Source organism: Medicago sativa, chromosome 8, assembly GCF_051527215.1.
Source record: "Medicago sativa cultivar Bolivia chromosome 8, Bolivia_mono, whole genome shotgun sequence".
Lineage (NCBI taxonomy): Eukaryota > Viridiplantae > Streptophyta > Magnoliopsida > Fabales > Fabaceae > Medicago > Medicago sativa.
In genome coordinates, this window is record NC_140756.1 from 16,371,590 (window position 1) to 16,382,373 (window position 10,784).

A 10,784-nucleotide genomic window follows, 5' to 3' on the forward strand; every position below is an offset into this window, starting at 1 on the left:
AATCATCAAATAATAAAATAATTCTTTAGCAAGAACTAGAACACTCGTTTGTGTGTGACCCTGTAGGTTCAATACTAAACTGGTAATAGATTAATCAAATTAATATATTAATCAAGGTAGGCGTCTAGTAACACTCCTTAACGTCCAGATAGTGTGAAGTATTATTTACTTTCAAGAACCAGTTAGAATAATATAATATTTTTCTTCTGTCGTTACAACTCTTGTTAACTCTAGAGCATGGTACAGTTGTCAAACTCTAATAAGTTAACATACATGACTTAAGAAACTCATTTCTTCTTTCATTCAATTTCCCTGGCCAGGGTTTTAATTTTTTATCACAGAGTTCAAACTCATTACCAAGAGTTGACGGATCCCATCTTGATTAGTCATTAATTATGCAAGTATTTAATCGTATCAAATATCCTTTCAACTAGCACCCTAAGGTATTAGGTGTTCAGAATCAAAATACAATAAATAACATGTTAATTACCATGACAATCTCAGGTCAAAGAAAATCATTATATTTTTTCTTGAGAATTTTTCTATTGACATTTTAAGGTAATATCGACCATTAGAAATTCTCAGTCGAGTCAGTTCAATGATCACATCACTATATATATCATCTATATATGTAATTTAATAAATGAGACTTATTAATCTTTATCCAATAAAGACTATCACATATATATTGATCTATCCGAATTATTGATGTCCTACTCACAATAATCATACGATCAAGAACAATTTAGATTAAAAATAATAAAAGACTTGTTTCTCATTATCATAATCTCTATCATGATAACAAGTCTATAGTTTTAATCAAGGACGTTATCAAATTAACTATTTCACTAAACAGTAAACAAGATAATGAATATTTATTAAGTCTAAAATTGGTTACATAATTGATTGGATCTTGGGCATCTCCAACACGTAGATGCCGTTGTAAGGAGAGTAGATCAAATGGAGGAGAGTCAGGTTAAAAGAGGTAGAGGAAGACATAAGAAAACCATTAGAGAAACCATTAGAAAAGATTTAGAGGTCAATGAGTTGGATCCAAATATGGTTTTTGATAGAACACTATGGCGTCATTTGATCCATGTAGCCGACCCCACTTAGTGGGATAAGGCTTGGTTGTTGTTGTTGTTATTTTATTAAAAAATATTTTATTATTGAATGCAACCTTTTTTATTAATATTAAAAAATATTAACTTAAAATATTTTGAACATTCTTTTTTTTTTAATTCACTTATCGAATGCAACCTATATAAAATTGAGTTCATAACTTTTATTTTAAAAGTATTTTCATATGATTTTTTTATATAACTATTGTACTGTAAGGGGTTAGCTTCGTTGCTATATAAATTTATGAAAAATAGAATATAATTTTAGTTTAGCCACACTATCTGAAAATTAACTTTTATTTTCAAAAGCTGTTAAAATTGCAACTTTTAAAAGAATATTCTTTTTAATATTTTATAAAATATCCCAAAAAATTAAACAATCATGAATAACCTGTGACATTTTCCCTCAAAAAAAAAAACCTGTGACATTTTAAGAATTAAAATAGTTTTCTTTATTAAAACAAGTTGCATCAAATAATAGTAGATCTTTTTTTTTTGAGAGAATCAAATAATAGTAGATCATGTGAGTGGAAAAATATGTGGGTCCAAGAGCTATTGCTTTCTCACTATCATATGTTTATAAATAATGACCCACACACCCTTCAAACTCTCATCACACTCACAACCCTCCAATTTCACCCCAAAAGAAAGTCACAAAATCGATCAAATATGGCGCCTGTACAATTATTGGAACTTCCTAGTTGGGTCACATTGTTTGCAACATTTGTCATCCTCCTTCTCTTCAACCGCCGCCTCCGCCGCCACAAATACAATCTACCACCAGGCCCAAAACCATGGCCTATAATTGGAAATCTCAACCTCATCGGATCCCTCCCGCATCAATCCCTCCACGGACTCACTCAAAAATATGGACCCATCATGCATCTATATTTCGGCTCGAAACCTGTCATTGTGGGCGCCACCGTAGAACTAGCCAAATCATTCCTCAAAACCCATGACGCCACCCTTGCCGGCCGGCCCAAATTATCGGCTGGAAAATACACAACTTATAACTATTCAGACATAACTTGGTCTCAATATGGTCCATATTGGCGCCAAGCCCGTAGAATGTGTCTATTGGAGTTGTTTAGTGCGAAACGCCTCGAGTCTTATGAGTACATAAGAAAACAAGAGATGCATGACTTTTTGCATAAACTTTTCAATTCAAAAAACAAAACAATTTTGTTGAAAGACCATCTTTCAACTTTGAGTCTAAATGTTATAAGTCGAATGGTGCTAGGGAAAAAGTACTTGGAAAAAACTGAAAATGCAATTATTTCCCCTGATGAGTTTAAGAAGATGTTGGATGAGTTGTTTTTACTTAATGGAATTCTCAATATTGGGGATTTTATTCCTTGGATTCATTTCTTAGACTTGCAAGGTTATGTGAAGAGGATGAAGGCTTTGAGTAAAAAGTTTGATAGGTTTATGGAACATGTATTGGAGGAACACATTCAAAGAAGGAAAGATGTGAAGGATTATGTTGCTAAAGATATGGTGGATGTGCTTTTGCAGCTTGCTGAGAATCCTAATCTTGAAGTCAAATTGGAGAGGCATGGAGTCAAAGCTTTTACTCAGGTATGAAGTAATTGAATCTTTTATTTTCTTTAGTTCTTTCTTTGGCGTGTTCATTTGTTTTAGGTAGTTACGTTTATGATAGAGAATACTCCTTTGTTTAATTATGAAATTACTTTTGTCAATGATTAGACAATCCACCTAAATAATACTATTAAATATCATGTCATTTTTTCAATATAAAAAATATTATCCTTAGGGCATGGGGTGGTCCAATTGGTGCACTATATGTGTAGACATGATATGCTTGCATCTTCGTGGAAATGATAGCAAGTTTTCTTCCTCACATCCATATAATTTGTCGAATTCAATGGGGGATATAAACAAGGAATAGTATTCGTTATTTGTCACTGATATTTTTGGACGTTCAAACAATCTGGTGTTTAGATTTTTAAAACAAAAATCCAAATCATAATTTAGAGATTAGCAATTCCAATTTTGCTTGATAGCTCCAAACATCAATTATTTATTCTATATATAGTATTTGTGGGGCTAACTAACTTAACTTACTCTTATCTTGGCACGTTTGTTACCCTTATGTCTGTATTTTTTTTTTATTTACTAATTTTACAGGTCGTGCCAAGTTTAAGCTAATGAAGTATGTTTTGTTGTCCTAGCTCAATGAATCCATTGATTTAAGAGATACACAAATTATTATTAGACGACAGAAGAAAATTACTAGCATATACAACTCTAAATTTTGGTCTTGTTAAATGGGTTGGTCCGACCTGACTCATTTTAACGATTTAAATTTTTTCATGTGCTAACTTATTTGTTATGTATCTTTTCCTCAGGACTTAATTGCCGGAGGGACGGAGAGCTCAGCAGTAACAGTCGAATGGGCAATCTCCGAGCTGGTGAAAAAACCAGAGATCTTCAAGAAAGCAACAGAAGAGCTAGATAGAGTAATAGGAAAAGATAGATGGGTTGAAGAGAAAGACATTGCGAATTTACCTTATGTTTATGCAATTGCTAAAGAAACAATGAGACTACATCCCGTGGCACCATTTTTAGTGCCACGAGAAGCTAGAGAGGATTGCAAGGTTGATGGTTATGATATCCCTAAAGGGACTATAGTTCTTGTTAATACTTGGACAATTGCAAGAGATTCTGAGGTTTGGGAGAATCCATATGAATTTATGCCTGAGAGGTTTCTTGGTAAGGATATAGATGTAAAAGGACATGATTTTGAGTTGTTACCATTTGGTGCTGGTAGAAGGATGTGTCCTGGTTACCCTCTTGGTATTAAGGTGATTCAAACAAGTTTGGCTAATTTGTTGCATGGATTTAATTGGAGATTACCTAATAATGTGAAAAAGGAGGATTTGAATATGGAGGAGATTTTTGGGCTTTCTACACCTAAGAAAATACCTTTAGAAATTGTTGTGGAGCCTAGACTTGCTGATCATCTTTACTCCCTTTGAGTATTTTCTCTACTCAGGCTTTGTGTTTAATAAGGTTGAGAATAATTGGATTTGTGTGAATTTAATGTCATGATACTTAATTACAAGAGAAAAAAAATGTAGGCATGATAATGAAGAAAAAAATGATGTTGGATTGTTGGAGTTTACTTTAGTAATGAGTGTAGTATAGTAGTATATCCGTTGTTAACTCTCTCTACTAGTTATTGTAGAGCTTTGTAATACCAAATTAAATTATGTTTTGTTCTCACTTGCTTTTTATGTTTCTTAGACAATTATTGCAAGTTAAACTGGATTGATTTTTCTTTTACATAATTGTTAAAAGGTTCCAAAAGTCTAAACCATGTACATATTTCTTAGAACTTAAAAGCTAACCTAGTGACTGTGCTCCCACTCCTAGAATCCTATATAAGAAGGTAGATTTGATTACTAGAGTTAATGTAGAAGCTGAGGTAGTAATCATAAATGCAGATTTTGATTCTCAAATTATAACCTTTCAATGATCATCTACATGTATTCTAAGCTACATTTTGCTATGTGTTACCTTACCAATGCCCCCTCTTTCTAACTAATCTCTCATACTTATGTCATGTGGCTCTCTTTTGTTCTTGATTCTTTACTAGCCATTCCTTACTATCTATCTTTCATTTCCCATCAGTTGCAAAAACACTCCATTTACTTCACTTCTTGCAAGTTACACAATGAATGCATTATAATCCATTTTAATAATATTGAGGGGTTACATTTTAAAATTATTCATATTCTTAATCAATCCTCTTACACACACAAGTTTACTATTACTATAAAGCTCCTCATTTTTTTCTAAGCCTATATATATGTTGCTTATGTTATCCTTTTAATTTCTTATTCCATTTCATTTTTTGATAGTTTTGATTTTCTCTGAAGCTTTGTGTGTGTGTTTCTATTTCTATAATTTTTCGTATTCTCATATTTTTTTTCTTTGATTTCAAATACACAGGTTTTGGAAAAGGGGTGAGTTTTATTGAAAGGACACTTCATATATGAAATGGTGGTTGTATTTTTTTTTATTGAAATTATATTTTTTCATTATTATTTTTTATTTAACATTGTTATGAGATCAAGAGTTCACTAAACATGTCGAAGGAGACATATTAAAAATGCATAAAAAATGAATTTTTTTTATTCATTTTTATTTCAAACCAACATGTGGAGGAGGGTTAAGATGGATCTTACAAGAAACTCAAAACTCTCAACACCAAAAATCCTAAAGGGTCGAACAAGAGAAAGTAAGAATCTTTATCCATAGGTGTTAGTTTAATTTGATCAAGTATCCGTGTCTTTGTAATACGAGAAAATGCTCTTATTATATTTTTAACTGAATAGTTTTTTATAAGATCAAGTATCCTAGGTAACTAATTGTAGAAGCACACATCTATTCAAGGCGTAGGTAACTAATTGTAGAAGCACACATCTTTTCAAAATTTTAATGGAATGTTCTTGATCTTCGTGAAATTGGAGGGTCAATTGAGTTTAACCCTTGACCATGGAATTGGCTAACCTTCATACTTTCCATCAATTGAGTTTCCTACAATTAAGAGTAAATTTGGGTGCATCATATGAAATTGTCTAACTATACTCACATTCTTTTGAGGAAGTTTTATTATTACTTTATTGGCTTAATTGCAGTTTTAGCCCCCTAACTTTTCCAAAGTTGTGATTTTGGCCCCCTAAGAAAAAAAACTACAAAACCGCCCCCTATGTTTTGCAACTGTGTCAGTTTTGGCCCCCAAGACCAATTTTGACTCGGTCTACGCTGAAGTGGCACCCTAAGTGAGGTGCCGCGTGTCTTTTTTTTTTTTTTGCCTTGGGGGCCAAAACTGCTACATTTGCAAAACTTAGGGGGCGATTTTGTAGTTTTTTTCTTAGGGGACCAAAATCGCAACTTTGGGAAAGTTAGGGGGCTAAAACTGCAGTTAAGCCTACTTTATTTTAAGGATAATTAAATGACTTTATTGGCATTTAGTTGTTTTCGTTTGATTAAGGTTTAATAAATTTATTAGCAATATTTTTAGAGTTAATTTAACAAAGTTTATATGGATTTTATATATTTGAAAGCATGTGGTTAAGGTTGAATGTATAAGTGTTTATATCAATTATATATTTGTCTTCTATATTTATATTGAAAAGTAAGTTTGAGTTACTCTTGATCTAACATTGTGATGATATGGTGCCTCGAAGATCTTCTCATAAATTAAATTTGACTCATTATTCTTAAGCTATGATTATGCATATGTGTCACCTCTAAAAAAAACATTCTCCCATATAGTATAACTTCTCACCCTTCCTCATTCTATCTAATGTAATAAAAATAAGGGAAATGTTAACCAGTGCCCCCGGGGCACTGGTTAAGGAGTTAAATATAGTAGTATCTTGCATTGAAAGTTGTGTTGTCATTGCATTCACCACTGGCTTTTTGACTTAAAATTTCCACTTTTGGCTTCCTTAACCAGTGCCCCGGGGGCACTGGTTAACATGACCCTAAAAATAACAATGCAAGTAATTTTAAGTTACAAAACTTATCATCCTTTTTTAATATATTTGTAGCTATTATTTATCCTCCATTAAAAAAGGCGTAGAGAGTAGAAAATGTGACAAAGAGTTAGTAAAAAAGAAAGAAAATGAGAATGAGAAATGAATTAAAAGAAGTGTTGAGAATGATTTTTTTGGAGTGCGGTGTTGGATTAGAGGAGGATGTGAGGTAATTATGTAGCGTATAATTGATGAGTTGTAAACAAATAATTTCGGGGGGTCTATTTTAATATATTATAATTTATGGGAAAAGAATATGGGAAGATTAGGAACCATATTAAATAAATTATTATTTTTTACTTGAACCATTTGAAATACAATGTAAATCAAGAAAAAAAATTATAAGTTGTCATATTTTTTTCCAATCTAATTGTTAAACTTAAATTAAACACTATGAAACTTTACCTATCTAAAAAAATATTGTGACATTTTACCGTAAATACATTGAGACAAGGAATCACTGTATTAGAGATCAAGTAAATAAAGGGAGACTGAAACCGCTACATTGTCCTACTGCTACATATGAAGCAGACGTTCCAACAAAATTTGTGAAGCATGACAAGTTTGAGGAGCTAAGGAACAAGATGGGTGTCGCATCTTTGGAGCATCTATCTATCTATATCTTCTTCTCTTTGTAAACTAAACTTGACTCACTCTAATGCTAGGATTGTGCCTATGTGGCACCTCTAAAAAAGGCTTAATTTATATTCTAATTATTCTATCTAATAAACTAATCTAATACGTAACTTCTCACATTTTTTTCTACACAATAATGCTAACTCAATCATACAATGCATTAGAATACAATAGGTTATGATCTCACTCTAGACAAAAAATAACAGACATTACGTTAATGAACATAAACATCATTGATTTTTTATAGCCATGTTTTAAGAATCTAATAGTAACGGTTTATGCACCTAACAAACTATTAAAACATTCTATAATTTCATACACCATCATTATTGGATGTATCTCTTAACATTCCTTCAATTATAACCTACAAAATGGAAAAAATTAAAGTGTACTTTTTTTTTGAATTCCCACTCACCCTTTATAACCACAACTTACGCCACATTCATTTTCACTCAACCCCGGGATGTTTCCACCATGCCTTCTATTGATATCAATTTCACAACAAATACTTTTCTACACTTTTGTTGAAAATTGGTTGGTTATAATTTTAATTAATAGCTATTGTCCTATCCTTCTGTGTATAAATTTTGGTGGTATTGTTTTGGTTTTGGATCATCATTATCACTTTCTTCAATCAACTCTTGGATGATACTCTTCAATTTTGTATCATTATATATTGAAAGAGCACATTATTTTCTTAACAAGATTGATATTGTGTTTTATTTTTAGAGAGAGCACATTATTTTTTTTAACAAGATTGATGTTGTTTTTCTTTTAATTTTGTTTTGAGGTTCTATGCATAACAATTAGAGAGACATTTTAGAGCTTTGTTATCGCAAAGTCACATAAAGAAATTTAAGCAGTTGGTTTGATTGACAACAATATGATGCATTTAAAGTATTAGAAACAATATTATATTTTAAGGTGTGATGGATGATGTGGGAAAATTTCTGAATCAAATTAAAAATATTGCTTGGGTTTGGTTCTTGGGCAAATTGCAAGCAATATTTTAATCAAACCCGTGCAACGCACGGGTTATATACCTAGTAATCAACAAAATGAATAAGCATGTGTTTGGCTTAGCGGTATAATGGACGCTGCCGCACTTTTAGTGAAAAGCTTGAATGTCCAGCTTCAACAAATCATGGTAAAATGAGCATTGAGACGCGAGAATCCTGGATTCAATGTGAAACCAAACTGGCCATAAGGGTCATAAAATAATCAATTAGGAATAATTTAAAGCTTAAATAATGTCACATCTTGTTGCTTTTATGGGTTACATGTTCAAAAAACTTCTATAATAATTTAAACAAGAAACATGTCAATAGATAACCCACCACTAATAGATAAGTTTTGAGTGGAGATGAATTTGTGACATGTTTTGTTTTTTGTGACATGGGGAGGCAGTCATGTGACATTGGTTGTACGAAAAATTAAGACGTTATTTTTCAAACTCCCATATCACCCCACCCTCTGCAATACAAAAACAAAAAATCTCAAGTTTAAAAACAAATAAGATCTCATTGATCTCCTTGTAAATTAGAAGAAAATGTGACCCCTTAAAACAAGTAAATTTAAGCAGAGCTCATTGATCTCTTTGTATATCCACCAAAGACACTATGTAGTGATTCCCATGAGTCTCAAAGCTTCAATTACAAACCCAAATAAATGCATGAATAAGACCATGATGTAAGTTAAGTCAATTAAAAGTATGCTTTGTAAAGCATAATGTAATCCAAAGCGATGTCACAAAAATATGAAATCAACCGATCCAAATGATAGTCTAAACAGAACCATAAAATGACAAATTCTGAAAAGTTGATTGAAAAGCATAATGATACTAGTTGACATATAGAGACAAATAGTGCTGCTGGTCTACAAAAGTAAATAATGCATTTTTTGGTACTATACTCATTTCTAGTAGACAAGGAGAGGTCACCAATGTGGAATCCCAATCGATGGTGGTCCTTTTTTTCCCAAATTTAACACCAAAATAAAATATTAAAGGTTTTATGCTTGTATTTAATGTTTTAAAAAACAACCGCCACAAAAAGGTATATGTAGTGAAAAAATGTACTGTCTCGTGTATTGTCTCTTCTAAATGGAGTACATTCAAACCTCAACCTTATTAGTGGTTAATTTGATTTTTTGAAGTGACAAATTCATTACAAGATTATGAAAAGAAGAAGGAACAATAGAAATTAAGTTATTATACATTATAAGATATTATAAATAATTTTAAGAAGATTTGTGAAATGTTGTGATTAATTCATCCAGATCGCAATCAGTACTGACAATCAAAATCAAGAAATCATTATCGACTGCTATTTAAAATCTTGTTTGTATTGATGTAACAAAAGATTAATCAAGTTAATATAGAGATCTTTCATGAATACTTGTACAAGAAATATTTTGATGGAGAGGGACTAAGTCGATTGTCATTCTACAATTTAAAGGATCAATTTTCTATTTCGTATATTTGAGAGACTAAATTGCTTGATCAGTACATTTTTTAAGACCAAAATGTGCATTTACTTCAGGATAGTATGAATGCAATTAGAAGAAAGCATAAATATGAGCACCTTTATCTATCTTGATCATCCATGTTTTTTCTACTAGCATACCGGCACCAACTCTGCCGGCAATGCAAGCACTACAGAAGAACAAAGCGGGTGATAGTTGCCATCGAGGAATGAAATAATACTCTGTTATGTTCCTAACTCTCTTGGGGAGTCGTTTTGGCAGATTTGCTTGAACATTAGGGTTTTTCTGCATCTCATCACGAACTGTTTTCTAATCCACTCCTTTGAATGGATCACTTCCATTCTCAGTTCCCATCAGTCACGCCTTCAATTTGATTCCAACCTAATTACTACTTAACACCTTTTTCAAATCATAAATAAATTATTGGTTAAATTATCATTCCAGTGAATGAGAACATATATAATGTCTTTGTTAGTTTTGTTCTCTTTGAGATTTGCTGATAGTCTGGCATATTATCAACTAATTATCGATGATTTTATAGTCTCTATGATAGTTTACGTTTAGAATGTTGATTTTTTTTTTTTGACACAACGATCATTCTACGAGTATTGTACAAAAGAGGAAATATTCATTTAATTTAAATCAATTACAAATACAAATTAAATATCGAAAAACAAAAATGATGAATCTATGGACAAAAATGATGAATTTGCGTATTCAAGTTATCTTAATTTAAAGGAAGATGTCTATAAAATAGTGATAAGTCAATGAATCTACGAAAACCACACACGATGGAAAATCAAACAAACATTACACATTAACGGAAAATCAAACAATTTTGTACTAACGTAAAAATGTCTCATTTCATAGTTCAAATTCGGGTATTATGATTTGATAGTGTGTGTTTATTTTTCATTTCCTCTAAGCTGGTCCAAGAAAAAAAATTATGCATTGACTTATCAATTCTTTATATCAA

General features: G+C 31.5%; 1 protein-coding gene and 1 pseudogene across 1 annotated transcript; one reads left to right on the plus strand and one right to left on the minus strand.

The window, feature by feature from the left end:
- The first annotated feature begins 1,733 nt into the window (after positions 1 to 1,733).
- On the plus strand, positions 1,734 to 4,367 carry LOC146897364 (trimethyltridecatetraene synthase-like). Its single transcript, XM_085732269.1, has 2 exons — positions 1,734 to 2,699; positions 3,491 to 4,367. The coding sequence occupies exons 1-2, from the start codon at positions 1,791 to 1,793 to the stop codon at positions 4,118 to 4,120; spliced, it is 1,539 nt and encodes a 512-aa protein (XP_085588395.1). The 5' UTR covers positions 1,734 to 1,790; the 3' UTR covers positions 4,121 to 4,367.
- A 4,398-nt stretch (positions 4,368 to 8,765) lies between these two features.
- LOC146897365 (uncharacterized) lies at positions 8,766 to 10,162 on the minus strand (annotated as a pseudogene).
- Between the last annotated feature and the right edge of the window lie 622 nt (positions 10,163 to 10,784).